General features: G+C 40.9%; 2 protein-coding genes and 1 long non-coding RNA gene across 3 annotated transcripts; 1 reads left to right on the top strand and 2 right to left on the bottom strand.

The window, feature by feature from the left end:
• Nucleotides 1–217: 217 nt before the first annotated feature.
• On the bottom strand, nt 218–2,494 carry LOC103709360 (ribosomal L1 domain-containing protein 1-like). Its single transcript, XM_039131740.1, has one exon. It carries the CDS (start codon nt 2,337–2,339, stop codon nt 663–665), a length of 1,677 nt encoding a protein of 558 aa, XP_038987668.1. The 5' UTR covers nt 2,340–2,494; the 3' UTR covers nt 218–662.
• Nucleotides 2,495–7,185: 4,691 nt separating this feature from the next.
• Nucleotides 7,186–14,810, bottom strand: LOC103709310. Its single transcript, XR_604429.4, has 2 exons — nt 14,378–14,810; nt 7,186–7,435 (listed from the first exon to the last, which is right to left on the bottom strand). It is a non-coding gene; the product is annotated as an uncharacterized LOC103709310 (long non-coding RNA).
• A 5,171-nt stretch (nt 14,811–19,981) lies between these two features.
• On the top strand, nt 19,982–22,050 carry LOC103709309 (membrane protein PM19L). Its single transcript, XM_008794600.3, has 4 exons — nt 19,982–20,249; nt 20,339–20,558; nt 20,664–20,709; nt 21,692–22,050. The coding sequence occupies exons 1-4, from the start codon at nt 20,123–20,125 to the stop codon at nt 21,785–21,787; spliced, it is 489 nt and encodes a 162-aa protein (XP_008792822.2). The 5' UTR covers nt 19,982–20,122; the 3' UTR covers nt 21,788–22,050.
• Nucleotides 22,051–24,391: the final 2,341 nt, after the last annotated feature.

Raw genomic sequence — 24,391 nt, 5'->3', positions numbered from 1 at the left:
TCAAATCATGAACAAGTCCAAGGAGTATTAATGTGGATTTGTTTACAAATAACTTGACAAAGCTTGTTTGAGTAAGGGATTGGCATAATCAACATTAAGGTATCATATTTACAAAGTCAGTGTCGGCTTACTCTTTCAAACTATAGAGTCAATATTTTTTCAATAAAATGGCATTGTAAGAGCAAAATATCAAAAAATTAAATAACTACACAATAAATATGAGTAACCCACTCTCCAATAACATTGGAAAAGTGATTAAGGACATTACATAATTAATGCCTACTACCACTCATCAAAAAAGCATCAATAGCATCTCCAACTGCTTTCATAATTTTAACTCACACCAACCATATAAGATAAAGGGTAGAGCAAAAGTAACAAAGGGCTTCGTTCTTCATGAGGAAAATAACAATAATAATAATTATCTGCAACTAAAGTTTAACTATCTAAATTGGATAGGATAGACCAAAACCTAAACAAGAGGCCATGAAATACAGCCAGTCTTAATCAGCAAAAAGTCCAAGATCACCAATTGAACTCAAATGAAAATCAAGCTCTAGCTTGTTTGAAAATCAATCAAATGGCGTCATGCCTCACCTTACTCCTCTCGATCTTCTTCACCTCCTTATCTTCCAATCTACTTATCTTGCTCTTCTTCTTTGTCATTCCAAACATTTTCTCTTTTGCCTTTTCATTCTCTCAGTCTTTTTCAACACCTTCTTCTCTCCAGCCATTTTGTTTTTACTTTCTTTTGCACCATCATCCTTTCGATTACGATCATCGTCTTCGTTGCCGTCGCTCTTGCTTCTCTTACCCTTCCCCTTTTTCACATTAGCATCTTTCTTTGCATTCTTCATCTTCTTTCCTACACCCACTTTCTCCTCATCATTGTCTCCAGAACCAATATCAACATCACCATCTTTAACAACATCATAACTTTCATCTGTTACTTCATCATCAACACTACTATGTTTCCTGCCTTTCTTGTCCTTTTCCTTCTTCATCTTTCCATCGTTCTTCAGCTCCTTCTTCTTTGCCAGAGCCACCATTGATTCATCAGTTTCCTTCCTGTCACTATCTGCCTCCTTGTCATTCTGAATACCATCTTCTCTTTTCTTTTTCTTCTTCTCTTTTCGGACACTCACCTCCACACCCTGCTTTGTCTTATTCTTTTTCTTCTTCTCATTCATCCTCTCCTCCATCCTTGCTTCCCCTCCCTCTTCTTCCATGATGCCCTCATCCACACTCTCGCCAATTAAAAATTCTTCAGACCGAAGATCAAAATCATTGGTTGTATCCGTGTGCTGCACTTCATGAATCCTCCTTCCCTTCTTTGGCATCTCCTCCCTCCTCCTCTTCTTCATCTTTGGCTTCTCTTCTTCCTGAACAACTTCTCCTTCTCTGATGGACTCTTCAGCATCTTGCTTCTTTGACTTCTCTTCTTTCCGAACAACCTCTGCTTCTCTGATGGGCTCTTCAACATCTTGCTCCATCTCATCCTTCTTCTGGGGCACACAAGGCACCGGCACCTCGATCTTCAGGCCCAGCTCGGGCATCGCCTGGTAGATGGTGAGGGCGACGGAGTTGACTGCCTTGACATGGATCGAGCGCACGTTGGCCCACTTCTTGGGGACATGCGCCATGGCCCCCTCGATGGCGGCCATGATGTTCTCAGCGATCGGGTCGCAGGCCATGGAGAGGCGGCCGACCTTGAGGCCGCTGCAGGATCCGGTGCGCAGGTGGAGGAGAGTGGATCGGAGGCAGGCGCGGAGATTCTCGGGCCAGCCGGGGCGGGAGAGGTCGAGGGGGAGGGGGAGCTTCTTACTCTTGAAGAAGTGCTTGCCGAGGAGGCGGGGGAGGAGGGGGAGGACGGCGCGGTCGGCGAAGAAGAGGTCGTGGGAGTCGCAGAGGCGGCGGCGAGCCTCGAAGGGGCGGTAGTCGGAGGCGAGGGCGGAGAGGGGGATGGCGTCGGCGAGGGGGAGGGAGAGGGAGCGGGCGCGGTCGAGGGCGGCGGCGGCGGTGAGGGAGGAGGAGGAACGGCGGCTGGCGGGGCGGTCGCGGTCGTCGAGGATGAGGCAGGCGGAGGTGGCGGCGGATTCGTAGAGGGGGTGGGGGAGGGGGATGCGGTAGGGGTTGATGCGGGACTTGGGGGGGATGCGCTTGAGGGTGAGGACGATGTAGATGAGGTCGTCGTCCGGGTCGAGGAGCTGGGCCTTCTGCTGCTGCTCCGCCCGCGCCTGCATCCACTTGAGGAGGGCATCCACCGCCTTCCCCACCGTCTCCCGGCTGATCATCCGAGAAGAAGACGAAGAAGAAGATGGAGTTGTAGCGGCGGCCATTGATTGGTGGACGAGAAGGACGAAGAAGTAGGAGGGTTTCCGCCGCCGACGCCTCTTATGCCTTGCTCGACTGCTTGTCGAACGTTGCCGCTGCCGCTAAAACCCTAGACCGTACGTTAGGCGTTCGGACTGAAAAATACGAATCCCGGACGAGGCGGCCCAGGCGCAGCCCGACCATTAAGGGAAACTAACTTGGTGACTCCAAAAGGGTCGAACCGTAACCTGATTCTTGGAATCGGATGAACCAGATAGGGTTGGGTCCGATCGGGTCCCTCGTGCTGCAAACGCCTATGTAGTTAATCAACAGACGCAGCTCAAGTAATTACCAAGGGCAAGTACTGAAGAATGAGTAGACTTCGAGACACTGAATGTTGTTTTAAGTTTTATTAAAGGGGAAAAAAAGAAAGGGAAGAGCAAATGTCCATCAGATAATTTCATTTACGGAGATGAAATAGAAGAGATGCAAAAAGGAGATATAGGATGTTGTTGAAGCATTTAAAGGGTGTTGAGCAAATGTCGAAGATTCTCGCCGTCCGTTTGCGGGGTGTCCTTCCTAGGCTTATTAGCCCAGAGCAGGGAGCTTTCTTGGAGGGGCGGAGTATATCTGATAATGTACTTATTGCCCAGGAGTTTATGTTTGATCTCGGCAGGGCCCCGGTGAGGAGGAGCTTGATGGGGATCAAGCTAGATATGGAGAGGGCCTATGATAGGGTGAGATGAGACTTCTTGCAGCAGTCTTTGCAGGGGTTTGGATTTCCTGAGACTTGGATCAGATGGGTGATGGGCTGCGTACGTGCCCCTTCCTTTGCTATCTTGATGAACGGGACGCCATCCCGTTTCTTTGTGTCGACAGGGGGGTTGCGTCAGGGGTGCCCCCTTTCTCCCCTATTATTCATTATGTGCTCAGATGCATTGTCTAGAGCACTACGACGGGCAGTGGCCTCTCAGGAGCTGGAGGTTTACAGACCGGTGGTGAGGGCTCCTCCGCTTTCCCACTTGTTGTTTGCTGATGACTGTTTGCTCTTGGCCAGGTCGTCGGTGCAGTCGGCCCGGATCATCTGCGGGATTATTCGGGACTATTGTGCAGCATCAGGACAGCGGGTCAATCAGTCCAAGTCATCTATTATTTTCAGCCCAAAGACCAAAGTAGCTGTGAGGCGTTCGATAGTGGAGATCCTGGGGGTGGGAGAGCAGGAGGGTATGATGACATATCTAGGGGTCCCACTCTCCGGGCAGCGGTTGCGGCGGAGGGATTGTGCAGCTCTGGAGCTCAGTATCAGACGGAGACTAGAGGGGTGGCAGATGCATACACTTTCGATGATGGGTAGGATCACTTTGGTTCGCTCAGTTCTTACCTCGGTCCCTATCTATCTACTTTCCAATACTATCATTCCAGTTACAGTCCTGAGATCCCTTGAGCAGCTGTTCAGGGACTTTATTTGGGGGAGGTGCAGTGGCAGAGGGGGAGTCCACTTGGTGGCTTGGGATGTTGTGTGCCAGCCGGCTAGCTATGGAGGATTGGGGGTGCAGTCTTTGGTGGCCACGCGGGAGGCACTAGTTGCTAGACATGCAGTTAGATTTATGCTTGAGCCCGAGGGTATGTGGTCTTCACTGATGAGGGCCAAATATGGAGCCTTGGTCCCTGGGGTGCGAGCTGGCCGTCACCATTCTCCGATTTGGAGGGAGATTTGCACTAGAGCTGGGGTGGTGCTTCCAGAGATTAGATGGATCATAGGCGATGGCCGGTCTATTGATGTGCTGGAGGATAGTTGGGTGACCGAGATACCGATCTGCCGTATGCCGACCACGGTTGATGCGACGAGATTAGCTGGCTGCAGGGTTAGCGAGCTGCTGACACTAGAGGGGGCTCGATGGAGGGAGGAGTTGGTCCGGGAGGTTTTTGGAGAGCGATTGGCGGAGTCGGTTCTGTCTATTCCGATTCCCATTGGTGGAGGAGGCGACAGGCTAGTATGGGCTCCGACTGGACGGACGCGGGTACGGGTCAGAGATCTCCGTGCATTGATTGGTAGGGAGCCAGCTCGTCAGATTGAGGGTGGCTGGATATGGAGGTTGCGGATTCATCCGCGAGTGGCTTTATTCATCTGGAAGGTGGCCTGGGGCTGCCTTCCTACGAGGAGCTTGTTAGCCCGGCGTGGCATGACGGTCTCTCAGTGCTGTGAGGAGTGTGCAGATAGTGAGGAGACGATCGAGCATGTCCTCCTGCAGTGCCCCAGAGCCAGAGAGATATGGAGGAGATCACCGGTCCTACTACCCGACTCGATAGTTTCGGCACAGGATATGATTCAGATGTTGAGAGCCTCCACGCTGTGTCCCCGATCTGTGGAGGTAGGGATTCTGGTGGCATACTTGTCCTATCATATCTGGTTGGATAGGAATGCCGGTCTGTTTGAGGGGAGGAGGTCGCCCCCGAGGAGGGTGGTGGATAGAGCGACGCTATCTGCGAGGGAGTTTCTTGCGGCTACCATGCGTTTTTCTTCTGGGATAGCCAGGGACACCTGGGGTACTCTCCACGCTGCTTCAGCGCCCCGGTTTGCCCTTGTTTCTTGGGTACCCCCACCCCTTGGCTATCTCAAAGTAAATTTCGATGGCAGTCGGTCAGTGGATGGTGTGGTTGGAGGGGTTGGATTGGTGGTTAGGGACCACCATGGCAGGATGATAGCGGCAGGAGGGCGGCGTACGCCTGGACTCTCTGTGGTCGGAGCAGAGCTGAGGGCGGCTTGGGAGGGTATATCCTATGTGTGGCAGGTACTTGGTGTGGAGCGGGTCTGCCTTGAGGGGGATTCATCTGTGGTTGTCGAGTGGCTCCGTGGGGCGGATCGGTTTGGGGATGGCCATCCCCTCATTAGAGAGGTACGTAGGATGGTATGGTTGATGGGCGACGTGCAGATAGGACATGTGTTCAGAGAGGCGAACAGGGCTGCAGACTGGGTCGCCTCTCATGCTGCCCGGCATTCCGGAGATTTTACTTGGATGTCTGATGATGATGTTCATCCTTACTTGTATCTTTTACTTTTCCACGATTTAGCAGGTTGTACTCACGTTAGAGTTATATGAAATGAGTAGCCGTTTTACCAAAAAAAAAAAAAGCATTTAAAGGCAGAAAAGAGGGGATGATCCAGCGTCACCAGCTCTCTCTCTCTCTCTCTCTCTCTCTCTCTCTCTCTCTCTCTCTCTCTTATTTTTTTATTTTTTTTTAGTAAATCGGCATCTCACTGTCTATTGCGAGTATGGCCCGAAGCATCACCAGCTCTCCCTTTGATGGTTCCCCCAACCATCCTACCACCACCTCATCTCCTTTAGTGTTGCCCTTACTCTCGGCTCGTTGCTGATCTCTCCACCAAGATACTAGGTTGAATAATGAACTAAGGTACTCTTCCAAATTACCTTGTTGCAAAGTGTGACAGGTGGATTCAACGAGAAAAAATATACAGCGCAGGAACCTAAGAGCCTATTTAGATAATTGGGCTATGAAGCCTATTTTCATCTTATGAGATACATACCAATCTACTCCAAAATCACTTTTAGATATTTATGAATATAAATTTAACTCAGTCTGTAATCTTATAATTTTGTTGGTTGTATTAGCCCAACTCATAAATTTCATAAAATTTTCAACCCGGTCATTCAAATAGGCTCTATGATGTCAAAATTAACCATTCTTATTTGCCCGTGATCTTAAATGAGATCATAACTTATCAACTCGTTCTGACCAGCGCGACCAATCTTATACAAGGTCAATGCTCATAACCTCGACGATGAAGGAATAAAAAGGCCAAAATATTGTCCTCTTCCTTTTATCATGCTAGTAACCCGGCAACAAGCAACATTGGGAACAAGAACAGCACAAATAGAGGTGGAAACAGTAAATAGAAAACTGAAAATTTACCGCATGCAATTGGCCAGATGCACGTACTTTAATTTAAAAAAATAGATTCTGATCCTTTTTTCTCCTAAATCATAATTTAGGAGTGGATTTCTGCATCAGTATAAGCATACACTCAATCGATTCACTCAAGATACCAGCCTCACGAGTATACCACAGGGCCAACCTGCAAATAGCCATCATTGTAAATTATTTTGTATCTAGTTTATGTCTTAAACCACAAGGAAGAGCTTTAATGACTGCACTAGATTAAAAAAAATAAAACATTAGGGTAGAAGTAAAAGTGGATCAAATAATATCTTTTAGAATTCATTTTTTTATCCAATACTATCTAAATATGAATAAAAATTTGAGCATGCGACTAATATCCATGCTAGCATCCATATCCATCAAATATATATGTATATATATATATATGTATATGTGTATGTATACATATGCATATGAATATGGATATGCGTATATATGTATCTGTATGTGTGTGTGTGAATAGACAATCATTTTGAATATTTGATTTCATTTATAACACAATTTAATTTTATACGATACTCATAATTTTTTTTAAAAAATAAATAACCACATTAATATATGATTAACTTGATTTATCTTCTTAAAAATATTTTTAATTATATAGTCATAAAGTTTAATTATCTGAATTATATCCAAATTTATATTCGTATTTTCGTTATCCATTTTGTATCTATATTCATTTAGAACAAATATAGATATAAATTTTTGCATCCGAGTAACATCTGTATCCATATCTATGTTCGTCAAATAAAACAAACATGATTATAGATATGCTAGTATTTGATCCGTATCCGATTAGTCCTACATTAGGATGTGATGGGATGGGGTGGGATATGTAGGTGAAAAACCATTAGCTCGAGGATATGTAGTTGACCGTTGCAAATAAACATATATAACAAAGAATTAGACTGCATATTAGCCATTTAACTGAATCTGAAAATAAATATATATGGAACTGCCTGAATCATTCACTGAATATCTCAAATTTCAATATTATAATACAAAAACATATGTATGTGCTCCCGGACCGGTGGCTTCATTCCCTGGTTCTCCAAACATGTCCTTGTCTAACACAATATATCTGCTTATAGTATCAGAAGGACAAGAATCTAGCTCTCAATGCAAGGTTGTATGATTGCTGCAGCTAAAACCACCATCATACCTAAAAGTGAGGAACATTCCGTTAGGGGAAAAAAGAATTTAATAAGGAGTATTATCACCACGATTCAAAAAAGATAAAACTTCTTAAGGAAAGAAAAATGTTAGCTGTGTTTTCCAATAGCAACATGGACTGAATTCCACAGGTCATAAAATGTTTTGCAAGATCACCAAGACAACAAGCCCTAGCTCTTAGAAGTATTGTCCAAGAGTGTCATCAAGACTCCCAAATCCCTGAAAAGAAATATCCATGCTGCATGCTCAAATGGGTTCTTCCAATAATGTGATCATAGCTGACTGTCTGCTATTACTCAATGCCCCATACTCCTTTAACATTAACAAAAGAACTAAAACAGGGGGAAAAAACAAAAGAAACATTAACAATAGCAGACCTCATTTATAGCATCTGTTTACAAAAACTGAAACTTGGAAAATGATGAGATGAGAAAACATGTCAAATCCATCAAACAAGTTAAGCACTATAACATCATGGGCACTGACACTTAATTCAAAAGCCTATATTCAACATTAAACTGACAATGAAAATGATAAAGGATCAATTTGAACTAATAAAATTTTAAACTAATTCTATTCATGTTTTCAAACTTTTCCTTCCACCATAAAATATTTGAACCAACATCCTAAACTGAAACATTATTAAACCACAGCAGTTAGCTAAGCCAGCTGGCACCCGGAGGAGAGGTTTCAGGTTCAAACATAAGTGGTGGTAAATACTCACAGTATTTCTCCAAAAAAAGAAAAATCAAGACCTGGAGATTTGTTTGAGTTTTGTTATTTCCCCAATTACCACTCCCCTTCCCTTGGCTCTCATCTCTCTAGATCCTAGCCCAAGGTGGATTTCAGTGTTTTTGTTGCATGCTGCATTGCTGCCTTACATATTTCTCATGATGATCCTTTCTAAAGGACCGATTTGGTACCCTACTGATAATTTAATCCCAGCCTCTGTAAGTACGGTCATATGGGTTTCTATTTTTCTACCTTCCCCTCATTCAAATGCTAGAATATGCTACAAGTCCTGCAAATTTCGGACGCTACATGTGGATCTGCTAATAAGAAATGATAAAATTCTGGCTAGATTAAATTCACAGCTTCTTCTGCATGAACATGAGGACTCAATTGTTTTACCATTTCCTTCTGCAAGTAAGATGAGAGGAAATAGAAGCAACAACTCCCAATCTGCAAATAACATGTCCCTAAATTGAAGATGTACACACATCAATCATATCTCAACACCATCCCATGGAAGATCAGTTCAGCCCCTAGCTCCCTAGCTATCTATTCCTTGAACATGTACCTATTATTCGAAACCATATGTAAACATCCAATAGATTCATACATCAACTTTTACAACACTCAAGATTTAAAACCAACACCATAAACAACAAAATTGACCTCTAGACCTCTAACCAGTAGCTTCCTGGACCAGTACCCTTTTAACCTTGACTGGAAACTTATTTTAATCTAGCAACCAATCCATTCAAGATATTGCTTCAGGAGTTGATGGATTTCATATACTTTGGCCGTGTATTCTTAAATTGTATGAAAGGGGTTCAACGCAAGGTATGCTGAACTGCCTCGAACCAGGCGGTTCAAGGTGTATTAAACTAAACCAATCGGGACGGTTCGGCACATTATAATAAACCCCTTAAGCCCCCCCGCCCCCCCCCCCCCCCCCCAACCCTCGGGACTGCATTCGACTTTGATTTCTATCCACCCCCTTCTTCAAATCCTAGCTTACACTATTGACCTTGATTGACAATGTTGCCCTATATCAATGTTGACGCTATCATCCTTGATGCCCTTGGTCAACACCAAAAGATGTCACCCTCCTCGGGGCATTCAAACCCGAACACCTCTCTCTCTCCCTCTCCCTTCTTCTTCTTCCTCTCTCCTCTCTCTCTCCCTTCCGCTTCTCCTGCTCCTTTGTCTCTGATACACCTTGGGGCTCAATATGGTACAAATTGGTACCGTATCGAAATAGTAGCTGGCCAGTACGACTCTCAGTACCAATTCAGTGAACCTTGGTTGAGACTATGTAATTGTATGGATAGGGCTACTCTTCCAACCTTGTAATTTCTGTATTTTCACAAATCCTCCAACCTCGTTCTTCAAGCCATATGGTATCAAATCTATAAATCATATCACATGATTGTCACTAAATTTCCATAAAGAGCATTCAAGGGAAACATGAGTTTCACTGCTCCTATTAAACACACTATGAAATTTGAAAAAAAAAAATTATCGAGTGGTTAGCCCTAATCTGAGAATGTGAACTAGAAGGCTTTCAAATATACACAAGTTAGATAGATGTGCATATGCAGTAAAACTAGCAAAAATGGGTGTTGCAGTTGTTCCTCTCCTTAGCAAAGGAACAACACATGCGCGCTAGCATGCAAAAGCTTTACCTTACTACTAAAGGAATCTATTCCAACAGATTACAAATTTGAGCACTAATTAGGGCCTTCACATGGCTCATAGGAGGCCTAGGCTTATTAAGCAACCGCTACCAAGTGCTCACAAGATTTGGCAATAAGCCTAAGGTTCCATTCTAATGGATTCTTATTTTGCCTTTAAAATAACAATTTAATATTTCATGTAGCTAAAAACCTTATGATTTAGGCTATTAACCTGCATTACTTTGGTACTAAACAATGTAAACGAAGTGCAGAAAATTGGGAAGTACAGGAAACATTAAGCTTGATTACATATATCCATATGTTGTCATAAGTGAAAAAATAGATAAAAAAAAGTTTAAGTTATGAGGCTAGAAAAATAAAGTAGCTAAAATACAAGCTAGGTCTGCCGTCTGCAACGAAAAGGGTTAAAAAACCCACATATCTGATATGGTAAAACATTATGTAATTCCTATAATTGCTAGAATTTAATTATTTATCCTTGATGGATTTTTTTGATATTCCTGGTTCCCTGACTCATGGGGTGCTTACCTGTATTTCCATTAGCACACCTTCCAAGACAATCCAATTTTACCTCATATACTGATTACTTGTATAACTATTATCTTTTATGATCAAAGGCCTTTCTCCACTTCTATGATTGAATCCTTTTCACCACTTCTGTTCTTCCCTATTTGCCTCCTCCCTCCCTCAATCTCGACTTCACCATGGTGTTCATGGTGGCTAGATCAGGAGGCATGCTTTGTCGGCTTAACGAGCCCTTTCCTTCTAGAAAACCCCTCAACATTAATTTACCCTCAAAGTGATACTCATGTTAATCCTCCCTTCCACCATCTGAGATCTCTCCTTCCTAGTCCCTCCATATCCCCAGGCAAGCCTGCTAGCAGCAAATCTGACCACCCTTCAACCTTTAAATAGGCATCGAGCCTGCAGTGGTTTCATTGTCCAAATGCAGGACGGCAACAACCATGAGGGCATTACCAGCTTGCTTCAAGGGGCTGCAAGGAGGACATAGCATCTGATGGCCCACTAGATCCACCATTTCTCACCTATACAACTCTCTTCACCATCACCAGATGAACCCACTCTTCCCACTCTTGGCCATCATCAACAAAGAGAGATAGGGAGATAAAAATTGGCTATTCACAAGATTTCAGCACCAAATGTTCTCGACGCCATCAACAAAAACCTCGATAGTGATTGGACTAGATAAAGGGAGAAGATAAAGAGGAATTGAATATCAACTAAAGAGATGGGGTTACTCATTTTCCTTGTCTTTTATAGAGTTGAAGTCCAGATTGACACTGAACGGTTCAAATAGTTGAACCACTCCAAGTCAACATGTTGAATCATTCACAGGAAAATCCAGCACACAAAGTTGCCCAACCCATGATGGTACAATGGTGATGTGTCAAATAGGTTATCTTGCTAGGACAAATGGGTTTTGGAACACTACTATCTAACTGATTTCGCTGATGCTTTCTTGGATATTATTTGCCTTTATATTCAATTACTTATCATTTAGTCCTCGTTGTAGCATATAACACGCAATGTTTGTTGATTTTTATTTATAAGTCTACTATAGAGCAACTTAGTAGCATAAAACACTTGAGAATCTAATTCAGCATAAAACACTTGAGAATCTAATTTTGCATAAAACATTTGAGAATCTAATTTTGTCCTTTATCTTCAAAACCGATTATTGTTCTTCTGTAAACAGGTTCAACATAACAATCAATCTTATTAGCCACGAACATAATTTAATGCCTTTCATAGGTTCTCATGTGCATCACAGGCCATCCCTAGATGGTCACACCTCAACTCTAGTGTTGCTAAAGTGCCTTAAATAACACTTAGGCAATGTTTGGTTGCTGAATAGCTAACCACCATCTGAATAGATTTGACCATTAGTATTCAGCACCAAATGTTCTCGACGCCATCAACAAAAACCTCGATAGTGATTGGACTAGATAAAGGGAGAAGATAAAGAGGAATTGAATATCAACTAAAGAGATGGGGTTACTCATTTTCCTTGTCTTTTATAGAGTTGAAGTCCAGATTGACACTGAACGGTTCAAATAGTTGAACCACTCCAAGTCAACATGTTGAATCATTCACAGGAAAATCCAGCACACAAAGTTGCCCAACCCATGATGGTACAATGGTGATGTGTCAAATAGGTTATCTTGCTAGGACAAATGGGTTTTGGAACACTACTATCTAACTGATTTCGCTGATGCTTTCTTGGATATTATTTGCCTTTATATTCAATTACTTATCATTTAGTCCTCGTTGTAGCATATAACACGCAATGTTTGTTGATTTTTATTTATAAGTCTACTATAGAGCAACTTAGTAGCATAAAACACTTGAGAATCTAATTCAGCATAAAACACTTGAGAATCTAATTTTGCATAAAACATTTGAGAATCTAATTTTGTCCTTTATCTTCAAAACCGATTATTGTTCTTCTGTAAACAGGTTCAACATAACAATCAATCTTATTAGCCACGAACATAATTTAATGCCTTTCATAGGTTCTCATGTGCATCACAGGCCATCCCTAGATGGTCACACCTCAACTCTAGTGTTGCTAAAGTGCCTTAAATAACACTTAGGCAATGTTTGGTTGCTGAATAGCTAACCACCATCTGAATAGATTTGACCATTAGTATTCAACCCCTAACCAGGTAACTAGGGAATAAAGTTATATGCTCTTTGGTTGGTGCTTACTTAATCCACCATTAAAGCTGCTGTGGAGAGGGAGACAACAAAGCACCTCTGAAGAGCTCAATGGCAACCAAGAGACAATGCCAAGGCTAGAGAAGAAGGCGATTGCTGCATGACGGGGTCAAGGTAATCACGATTCAAGGTCAGAGAAGATGAGAAGCCAAGGACCAACCAAGGCAAGATTAGGCATGAAGGAAACCTGAGCAACCGAAACTGAGGTTAGATCGAGCAATGGTGATTCCTCCAACCAACCAAACCCATTGGAGAGGAAGATTGGCTGAAGCAGGCTCAAACAAGGGGTAACAAAAAAAAGGCAGCAGCTACTCAACCAGTGACGAGGCTCAAGAAAGGAGCCACACGTGTATCTAGTCACACGACATAAGGAAGCAGAGCAACTGGTGAGAGGACCTCCACAAAGCTAGAGCCAGGGAGAGGAGAGATAAGTGTAGCAATAACTCGGAGAAGGTGAAAGGTAAAAGTAAAAAAGAATGGCGAATTATTGATTCCAGAGATAAAGATGGGATAAATATAGAGGCTAGAGGAACTCCCGGCCTTGTTAACTTTATTTGATCCTCCCCCATGAATAAAGTTAGCCAGGTTAACCAGCTTTTCTTCCCTTTCACTGAACAAAGTTATCCACCACTTTTTTTGGTTGTTTGGCTGGTTAAGCTGGTAGCCTTCCCTTGTCCACCCCTTGATCAGGAACTGAACACTACCTTAATATTTGCATTATAACATAAATCATTTTTCCATTTTTATTCCATTTTAATATCTTCAAGTAAGATATCTTCTCAAACTTTTTATCTACTTTAAAAAAATGCTGCAATACATGTGCAATACCATTCAGAGGATCTCTACATACTTCTGAGTTATTATTTACTTGTACCACATAAATTTGTACTGTTATTTTACTTTCTTATGTTACCAATCGAGAATAGTCATCAAGAACTTGACTTTCTATTTACTTCTGAAGTTAAATGTGTCTGCAGCCTATAGTGATAAAATGTTTGTTAGCTTGCAAATATAGTTTACTCTTTGTGCAACCTGGTTGTAAATACGTCTTTTATCATGCGACAAATATGGAGGAGGTGGCAGCGGGCAATTTGTTTTGGTGCTCAAGGGAAGAAAGATTGGCAGTGAGGGGGTCGATCCCATCAAAGTTAGAGGCAGGTGGAGAGATAGCATAGAAAGTTAAGGACCTGAAAGTATCCACATCCAAGGGACATGATTTATCAGAGTTCAACAGAGACAAAATAAACTAAATATGCCAAAATACATCAGTAGGTGTTTTTCCCTAAAACACAAAAGTCTCTTGTGGGGTAGTGATAACAAGCAAGAAGTTTCCTAGCGGCACAAAGTGTAACTCCATATCTCAAAATCCCATCTTTTACCTCTTATTTCTAGTGTCTCACAATGGAGTACTTACTTTTCTTTGTTCCGCTTTTTAATTTTCCCTCACAATAGAAAAACACCTAGCGTCTAACAAGTTCCTCCTCTGTTTATAAGTATACTAATTTTTCGTTGTCAATGTAGGCAGCAATGCCGTCCAACAAACCAACAAATTGCTATCCTAACACCGTCCCAGTTTCCATATGCTTCAATCCATGGATAAATCCTGGTAGCTCCTAAGGAACCAAACTATCATTACCGAACATACTCCGCCCATGAACAAGCAAATAAATCAAAATGCAAGCACCACCTATGAAAAAGGCAAGCAAAGAGAAAAATGGAAAGAGATGTTTAAGTAAGACAGTAGAGGCAAGGGATGTTGCCATACATACCGTCTTCTCCGCGTAGGACGTCCTACTACGGGAGAAGGAGAAGTGGAGGAGAAGAAGGGGGAGAAGGAGGACGGGCCTGCCATGGCGATGAGGGCCGGGAACGCCTCCGTGGATCCGAAACCCCGACAATGCTTGGTTTGATGGGGGATGGGGAGCAGAAGGAAGACAAGGGGAAAAAAAAAAAGCCTTCTCCCTCCCTCAGAAACCCTAACAGAAATTAAAACAACTAAAGAAGGCTTTCTTTCTTTCTTTTTAGGCCGAGAAAGAGTGAGAAAGAGAGACGGAGGACAGAAAGAGAGAGTCATGTCAGCTGTTTTTCCTGCCGCCGAGGCTGTCTGCTCCATTCCTTGTTCTCGTTTTTTTCCTCTTCGTCCATTTTTTTAATTTTATTTTTTCAAGAAAAAGTAAGCGAGGACCGGAGAAGGTCGCGGATCCCGAGAGAGGGGGGTAGTTTTATTTTTCCGCATCAAAGCGTATAAGAGAGAGACGGAAACGGGGACCGTTATGCTTAAAATAATTTCGTTCGGCTTCTCCACTTATTTAATTTTCGTGAGCATCTCCGGCTGCGTGATATAAATATATCCAAAAAAAATTAAGAAATAAAATATTATGAAGTTCTATGTTGATACATAAAAACTTTTCGGAGTGTTCCACTGCCCAGGAGGTGGCCTAATCGTCGCTTCATTTGCTTTATGATAGATGTGTCTAGCTACAAATATAGTGCATTTTCTCAAGCCCCTCCAAATATCCAATCTGACCCTGGATCCAACCATCCACCATGATTTAGTCAGTCTCAATGGTAATGCAGTCTGTCCTCTGGCTATGAATCTAACCGACTACTGTGATGCAGTTTGTCCTCAAACTCGCATGATATAGATACCTATTCAGACTGCTCTCAATGGCGTCTCAAAAAAATGACACATCAAAGATCTTAGATCGGCCAGTTGCCAGCAATTTTGAATTAGAGTTTTAGATTATTAAAGTTGATCTTAAAAAAAAAAAACTTAGAGATAAGCTCTCGTGTTATGAGGATCCGTGCAGGCGTGGGTTTAGCCCCATATCGATTATTCGTTAGATAGATTTTGGGTACTTATGCAAGATCAAGAAATTCAAATAATATCTTTTGACTAATTATTTTGGATAAAGTTTCGAGTTATTATAAATAGTATTGTAAAATAGAGGCTATTGCAATATAGATTCATTGGGGTTGGCCGACGAGAAGACCTCCCTTTTGTCTCTCAGACTTTCTACTCGTCGGTAAGACTCCGCCTCACGGCCTGGCCAGCCGGCTGGTTTGTTTAGAGCCATTACTAACTGATGGGATGGCACGTACAACGCTAGGTTGTGCCAGGTCCGGTGCCGGTTTGCCGTGATTTTAATGAAAATCTCCACTTGTCCATTAATTTATTACAATATTTGCAAAATAAATTTCATAGCTGTGAGCCTGAAACCCTTTTTTTTCATGTCCTCCAATAAATTATGCAATCAATTATTTTCCAAGTGACAAAAAGGAACCATCAGTGAGCTTGTTAAAAACAACCTCAAGAGGCCTGCCATTGAACCCAATTTGCTAAACAATCTGAAGATAATTGAGGCTTGGGTCCAAAATAATCAAGATGTCAGCTTAAATTTATAAAATAATTAAAATGTGGCGGCTATTGATGCAAAATATACACTGGATAGAATCCAAACTCTATTTGTATATTGCCTTGAGAGGAGCCAAAAACAGCACAATTTCTTGGCTTCCACATTTGCTAAAGGGTATTAGAACAAAGCCACCCCCCCAAGACAATATATGAATAGAGTTTGGATCCTAAAGGTCACATTAGGTGCCAAACACAACATGTGACAGCTATCCAGGCTTACATAGTCCTCTGCAGTGCAAAACACGTATAAAGAATTCGAACTTATAAGTGCAACCTTTCCATAAAGAAAACTCCAACCAACCACCACAGGGGCCAGCATGAGCTCCTTGGGCGCCCATCACAGGAGATCCCAAAGTAGTTACCAAGTTTGCATAGCTTTTCTGCATTGATAGAAAAGGCCATTAGCATCTTTGCAGTCAAGAGATGAATTTAAGTGCAAGATATTCAACCAAAAGTGGGCCAGAAGCCTCTCTCAAGCCATTTTCCAAATAAAAATCTTAACCCTCCATGCAACCTGAAGCTTACATATCTAGTTCCAGCCTAGCCTTTAATGATTAAAACTACCATAATAAAGGTAAATTTCTAGCTTGAATCGCGGTGAAGTTTAAAACAAAAGTATCGGAAAGTTCATGGTCAACATCGACAAAGATGGGCTTAAACGAAAAAGATTAAGCAAAAAACATTATTTGAATTCCTTCATCATGTATAAGCATCCAAGATCTACTTAGTACAAAATCAACGTAGGACTGAATATATGATCACACGGGTCCTCACAAAACCCAAGAGTTGTTCCAAGTGTGAACAAACAAGTTAAAATGTTTTCCAATGATTCAACTAGGCCGGGCACCAACTTGACCTAGAGGGAATCCTTCCAATGTAAGACATCCATGGAGAACATGCCAAAGCATCACAACATTCTAGGCCAATTTTAAATCTAAAGGGCCAAACCTCCTTGCGACTTGGGAGAAAGAAGAGTTCCCCAACCAATATAACGATAACGACGAATCTGATCTAGGATTTCAACATGCACCAAAGTTGCTGAACTACGTGACGCGGCTAGCGGGAGAAAAATGCTCTTTATTGCAACCTGAAAGCTTTTCAATTTTTATGCACTTTATCCAAAATATCATTAGCATCTTTCCAAAGCACACGAGGACTAGAAACCTAACTCCGAAGTAAATGGTTTATCAAGCAAAAGTCAGTCCAAGCTACGATAACCAAACTCTTATAAGGAGGAAGGAAAGCCTTTCGAAGTACTAAGATAGACTTGCTCCTATTTTCTTTCTTATCAGTGATTACCTAAGAAGTATCCAAGGCTTGGTTCGGTGCATTGCAGCCTTCAATTAATATAAGTCCAGGAGCAGTTGAGAACATCATCAGCTTAAAAAAGGTGACAGGATCTTTGACCATCCGCAATCTCTAGGCCTTTCAATCTTCCTTCCTGTATTTAATTGGCATTCAGTAAGCCAGTGAGAAACTGGGATCCATAAGGAGAGAAGGGATCACTCTAATCCCTCTGTTGGCCTGAATCCACTTGGCAGGCTTGCTATTAATCATGATGGAATAGTTAACATGTGAATAGAAGCTCCAAGAGGCTGGAAAGTGCACCTGGATAACAACAGAGCAGCTCCATCTGTCACAAGCCTTTTTGGCATCAAGTTTAATCAACTTGATAGGAGCACCCTCTCTACAATGGTTAATAGAATGCAAGAGCTCTTGAACAATAAGAATGCTTTCACTGATATCCCTACCAGCAAATCAAAGGCACCTTGTTCAAGGCCAGCCAATATATGGAGGAGAGGACTTTTCACTATGAGCTTGGCAAGCGACCTATAACACATTGGTCAAGGATACGGGCTTGTACTCTCGAACTCGATGTGAGTGCTCTTTTTGAGGGATTAACACGATATTATCGTTTCCCAAAGGATGTCCTGGTGCACAAAACTCTTGGCATATATGGCTTTACACTCGCGTACGAAAAGAACGTTTCCATATTTCAAGCTCGTGACACTCAGATCACAAAGGAGGAACTTCACTATTGCACCAAGACCTGCCTTCTAAAAGGTTATTACCCAATTATGATTCCGACAATCCAAGATTCGAGGAGGAGCGGATCGAGGACAAACCTAACCTTTGATATTTTTTTTCCATGAAGTGACTGCCTCAGAACTTGAACTATAACACCATTGCGCTTGTCAATCTCCAGGCCTTACCCAAAGCCATAGAGCAGTGAGATGTCTTTGATTTCCTCTAGGTAAAGGGGTGAAGTTAACCATGGTAAGCATCAGCGAAGAAGCATCCTGTGCATCAAGGTCATCATAGTCAGCCATCCATCAAGCAAAGTAAGAGACAATATAATGCGGTTATCAGAAGTTCTATGGCTATCAGCAAGCTCAAGAAAATTAATAGCATTCGCACTACGATGAATACAAGTAAGCATATGAAAGAAGCGAGTATTACAGTCCCCATTATTAATCCATTCAGATCTAGACTTTTGCCACCATTTTGATGTTAATCATTGAAAACAATATAGTCGGACTAAGCCATTGTTCTTCTTGAGGGAGGCCGGCAGTGATCTCTTTCTTCACGACATTTAGAATATTCAAATCAATAGTTTTCGAAGTGGAAAGTTATAGCAATTCTATTAAGCTGTAATACTAAGGGGAGATGTGAGAAGCAATATGCTCTAAGTGATTAACCACAGCATTAGTAAAAAAGATTAACCCATCTGGGGTTACAAAAAGACGGGCAAAACCACTTCAGTAGCCCTGCCCCCACCGATTTTAATGTGGTGGCTTTTAACTTCAGTCTGCTTGGCCACAGCCAAGTTTCCATCAGACTCTGTTGTGTCTCTATAGTTCTAAATATTTGTTTTGGTATTCTGGTTGATAACTTTATGCAGTCTTCTGGGATGGTGGTTTTTGGATTTTCTGGGCCATGATTATGGAAAAGGACTTCTATAGCCTTTCATATAAGCTGTGCATGAAAGGCATAAAGCCAATTTTAAGAAGACTAAAGTTTCATAATCTTTCCGACGTTTATTTTATCAAGCCTCTCTAAGATAATAGCAATTTATTTCAACTTTTATGCAATAGAAACTCAACAAGGAATTTCGCTCTCTTATGACCGCCATTGTTCTTATGGCCGTCAATCATCTGCTATAATTATGGATGCGATTGACTTGGGCTTTGGTCATCGATTCCCCTGTCATTAGGTTATATCAATTTTCTTGACCTTCCACTATTGGTTCTGTGTTGGCTTCCATTCATGACCTTGTGCCTTCTTTATTCATGTTTGGATAGAAGCTGCCAGAATTTACTATTAGCTCAAGCAAGTAGTTGTGAACCTGTTTGCCATATCTCACTAACCTCCGCACTTTAAAATCAAACACCTGTGGAGGGCAAATAATGCTGACATTTGTATTCCTTAGAGTCTACTTTAGATGAACTTTAGGTTGTCAACAACTACAAAACAATGTACTCTCCTAGATGCTTTAATTAGTGCAGAAAACTTTATCTACCCAAAGTGAAGACAACATACCATGGTGCCTTTATTTTTCTAATGTCTGTACTCGTTATAGCAGAATGCTGTCATGTCCGTTGAGTTTTAAGCTAAGAAAGATGAAATTTGATCAGAGCATGGAAACTTTGATGACAAGAGATGACTGGATTTTGCCTGAAAGTACTAAAACTAGTTCAAAAGAATACCATTACATGCCTATTACATTTGATAATAAGAGCTGAAAAAATCAAAAAATGTTGCTATCCTTCAGCAAAGGATGGCTTAGGTAATAGAAGAATAAAGTGCAAGTGTTATAGCTGGATCGAATTCCTTCCAAAGTAAGAAATTGATTCGATTCAAAAGAACAATATATACTAAACAAATATCTAGCGTTATCTAACAATCAACCCCTCCTTGCCTTGAATTTAAAGTCTCCTTCGCCTTTGCAGCCCCACAAACACTCAGATGCCTCCATCGTCCAACAAGAAAAGAACAGAGTCTAACTGGCAACTCGCCGTATATATTAGCAGGTATTCCATCAACCCATCATCGTCCTCATCTTCCAAGTTCGCATATCTCAGATTGTAGCATTCAACCAATGGCGGGGAAGGGTGTACAGCGTATTGCTTCTCTTCTTCTGGTCCTCAACTTCTGCATGTATGCCATAGTGGCAGCAATATCAGGTTGGGCCCTCGACGTCGCCATGGATCGAGGGTTCACTATAGGTGAGGATCGTCACTGCATGGTATGATGATCTCTTTCTTCTTTTCTTCCCAGAAATTTCTCATGCTTTTGGTGGTTTTGGGACCGGCAGGACCAGGACTTGCACTCCCGGCTCACTTCTCGCCGGTGTTCTTTCCGATTGGGAATGCGGCCACCGGCTTCCTTGTGATATTTGCACTGGTAGCTGGAGTTGTTGGAGCCGCTGCGGCCATTGCCGGAATCCACCACATCCGCACCTGGAACTCTCAAAGCTTGCCGTCCGCAGCATCTTCTGGTATGGTAGCGTGGGCTCTTACTCTGCTTGCAATGGGGTAAGCCAAAGTTTCTTCATGCATTCAAGTGAACAATTTGGCACAAGAAAACATCCCAAAACTCTGATCATGAGGAGGACTAAAACGTTCGATTGTTACTTGCAGTTTGGCCTGCAAAGAGATTGAATTGGAGGGAAGGAATGCGCGCCTGGTAAGAGAAAAACGGCTATTTTTTCTCCTTAGCCTCCTCTCTCTCGTAGATGTTTAAATGGATTTTGTTTTGTGCGTCGCAAATGATGTCCCTCATTTTTAGGCCTTTAATGTGTTCATAATCGAAAATAAAACATCTGTATCCTTTAAACTAGGACTTGGTATCGACCTAATCTGAAATCTAAATCTAAATCTTAGACTTGGTGCTAATCATGCTCAAATTAATGTTTTTTGGGTGATATCCAGGATTAAATCCTGGACCTCCTTCAAGAGCGAGCCTTTAAAGAAATGTACTCACCAACAGAGCTAACAGTTGTTGGCATGCATGAAAAAGATTAATAATTTAGAAGAGTATTGCATTGAAAGTTATAAGGGACTAGTTGTTACTAAGATAGATATCAGATATGGATGGTTCCTACTTTAGTTTATTTGGTCAACCATGTGTTTCCAGTAATTTCCTTTATTTTCCAGGCATTACTAAGAAGTTCGTAATTTGTTTATGAATGTTCCTTTCTCAAAAAAAAAAAAGAAAAAAAGATTTGTTTATGTATACCAAGGGATCCAAATTGATTAAATCTTTCAAAAGAAAAACTGGAGATTGCCTAGTTATGTACATGAGAGGCATCCTCAACTATTATGGTTTCTCCAATTACTTCATAAAACATTTCAATTAGCTTCCTTACTGGATTCCACTGCAATTACAAATATGAATGCTTCAACAATTATGGGATTCTAGAGTTGGAAAAATAGAAAAGGTAAGGGGTTCATTTCTTTCTCTTCTGTAGAGGAAAAGTAGATCTCATGTAGAAAACCCAATCAGAAAGCAACATGTTCTCTAATTTGTAAAAAATGAGAATGAAAGATGTCTCTAGCATGGCTATTTTCTTTTCTAGAAAGATAAAGGAATAAGGTTACAATTGTTACAAGCTCTCCTCTCTTTTTTGACAAGTCTAGTTTGCTTAATTTATGCATTGGATTTGCAGAGAACTATAGAGGCTTTCTTGATCATTCTTTCAGCAACGCAGCTCGTATACATTCTTGCCATACATGGAGCATCACCTACAAGGACAAGGAGCTGAAAGCTGAAACTGTTTGGACTGAATTTTTCTTGATCATCATTTTTTATTGAGTTCCCCAAACCTCCTTTATGCATTCCAAGTGAGGTCAAAGGTTATTGATTTGTGCGGTGCGATTAAGCTTGAATACTCAAGGCTTAGGCTTGATGTTGTTGGAGTGATTTTAGTATGGATGTTTCCTAGTAAATTTGCAGAAGATATATCTTTATTTTTATGTTCGACGGATACGGTATTACCTCGAACTTATTGAGTTATTTTTTGTGTGATGATTCTTTTTTCCAGCTTGACTTTGAGTTCTCATGTGTGCTCGGCTATGAAGCCATTAAAAGGGGAGAGCTTTATAAAAGCACCCAAGTTCATGCTAGTGTCAAGATGTGCTCTAGTGCTACCACAAATTGATTGCCCCATATGTGATCCAATTGTAGATGCTATTATGATTGGCAGCGTAATATACTAATAGCCTTAATTGTAAGTGTGGATAAGCTTGATTTCCTACAAGTAAGATTTTTTTTGTTAAGAATAATTCTTGCAAATGACACTAAAGGTGTAGATAATCCTTTGCCATGGTACGAATTGTTCAAAGAGTTTGAAAAATTATATTTTATACTGTATTTATTATATAGCCATGCATGACACCAATCATCTTAATTTTTTTCTCATAAGTTCTATTTATTTATGCGCTCATCTTAGTGATTAGCCTACAATAAAAAGATGAGGAGCGCACACAGTATAGGGTATAATTTTATAGAAACGTTAGGAGTCACTCATTTGACTTTTCAACGCACATCTTCCATGGTGTTGGTCTCGTGAAACCCCATGAAGCTGACACTATAGTGGCTCGGAAATCACGGAACAGATTAAGAGGATAGATTTGAGAGTTCCATAAAAAGTTTCAGAGTTCTTTGAAATATTTAATAAATAGTTTCCAGGGAACCAAAATAATTTAGCTAACCAAATTATTGTATTTGTTTGGAACTTGTGAAACCAGATTGGATGCAGATCTCGGATATTAATATATCTATATCTATATTTATTTATTTGATAAATATAGATACGAATACAGATATTAATCGGAAGCAAAAATTGATATCCATTTTTGTTTTATATGGATACCAAAAATATGAATATAAATACAGATATAAGTTGGATAATTAAACTTTATGATCATAAAATTAAAAATATTACTAAGTGGATGGTAAATCAAATTAATAGTATGTTAATATGGTTATATATTTTTCTTAAAAGTTTATATAAAATTAAATGAGGTTACAAATATAATTGGATGTTTGGATAAAGATTGGCAGTTATCTATCCATATCCATTTTTTTTTTACAAATATGGATATGAATACGAATATTAGCCGGATGCTCAAATTTCTATCCATATATGAATAGATTCAGATTAAAAAATAGATTCGGGCGAATATTTTTCGGTCTACTTTCACCCCTACCCAATTCCAATAAGTTTGGGTCAACATGTTGACCCAAATCCCCAATGGATCCAGGTCTAGATCAGGAGGTACTTTGAACCTGTTTTGATAGCATTTCTAACTAAAAATAAATTTGAACATTAAGACATTTCCTTTGAAGAAATCCCACTATCTTCTACACCTTAGATGAAATAACAAATAACATATCCAAAGTTTATAATTCAAGTACCTTTCCTGTAAAATAGATAGCAAAGAGAAAGGGTGTTCACACAGGTATCATATCCAAGCATCTATTTTTTTTTCTGAATTTATCTGTTTTCAGCCCACTTTTCTTAATTCGTTGTTTACAGCAGCCTGATTAACAATGGTGTACTTAGGTGTAGGTTGTCTATGGCCTAGAGATGGACCCCAAGAACAGGGTGGCAAATTTCTAGCGAACCTTATTAGTAGAACCAATTATTCAAGCAGAAGAGGATCTCAAAAGAATATCTAACATGTCTATAGCATAACATAAATATATTTGATATAAATACTAAATTAATGCTATAATTATATGAGAAAATTGGTTGTGAAGAATGACTTGATTTTTTCTAATGAAATAGTTGAATCATATATGTCTAGTATGGATACATCCAACATAATCGGAAATAATAATTCTGAATGAAGAAGTGATAGAAGCAAAATTCATCCATAAATTGTCACCAAAATGATTCTATGCGTATGATGCCACCCAGTCTACAACCTCATTTGCCTCTATGTAAACATGAGATGCTTAAAAGAAAGTGCACCTTCCAATCAACCTCAAAATATCCAAGATGAGCAGATGTTCGCTCATTGATGGAGAGCGTTTTGAAATTCATCCAACCATTGTAGCAGAATTACCTTCAAGGAGGGAACAATTAGCATTTAGAGTAAGAACAGCATACCCGATCCCCTCCCAATTGCCGCCCTCAATTTTGCCCCTGGAACAGAAATATCAAAAAGTTGTCTCCCACCTATTGTAATGAATTGGGAATTAGGCCCTCTAATTACAAATTCAACTCCTCCTCTACCACCATCTTCAGTAACCCTACCATCAATGTTCATCTTGAGACAAGTTAGGGAAGAAAGTTCCTAAGTAATAAATACCACTCTAGAAATAAAAGATGTAGAGGAGACCTAGGTGCCCCTTGCTATCT

Source organism: Phoenix dactylifera, chromosome 11, assembly GCF_009389715.1.
Source record: "Phoenix dactylifera cultivar Barhee BC4 chromosome 11, palm_55x_up_171113_PBpolish2nd_filt_p, whole genome shotgun sequence".
Lineage (NCBI taxonomy): Eukaryota > Viridiplantae > Streptophyta > Magnoliopsida > Arecales > Arecaceae > Phoenix > Phoenix dactylifera.
The sequence above is the reverse complement of the archived record's forward strand: the minus strand, read 5'-3'. Positions and strand labels throughout refer to the sequence as shown.

What these genes read in the sequence shown, in the direction of transcription:
- LOC103709360 (XM_039131740.1), bottom strand. Translation starts at nt 2,339, where the DNA reads ATGGCCGCCGCTACAACTCCATCTTCTTCTTCGTCTTCTTCTCGGATG.
- LOC103709309 (XM_008794600.3), top strand. Translation starts at nt 20,123, where the DNA reads ATGGCGGGGAAGGGTGTACAGCGTATTGCTTCTCTTCTTCTGGTCCTC. An exon ending in GGATCGAGGGTTCACTATAG is followed by an intron (nt 20,250 to 20,338) that starts GTGAGGATCGTC and finishes TGGGACCGGCAG; the next exon opens with GACCAGGACTTGCACTCCCG. An exon ending in AGGGAAGGAATGCGCGCCTG is followed by an intron (nt 20,710 to 21,691) that starts GTAAGAGAAAAA and finishes TTGGATTTGCAG; the next exon opens with AGAACTATAGAGGCTTTCTT.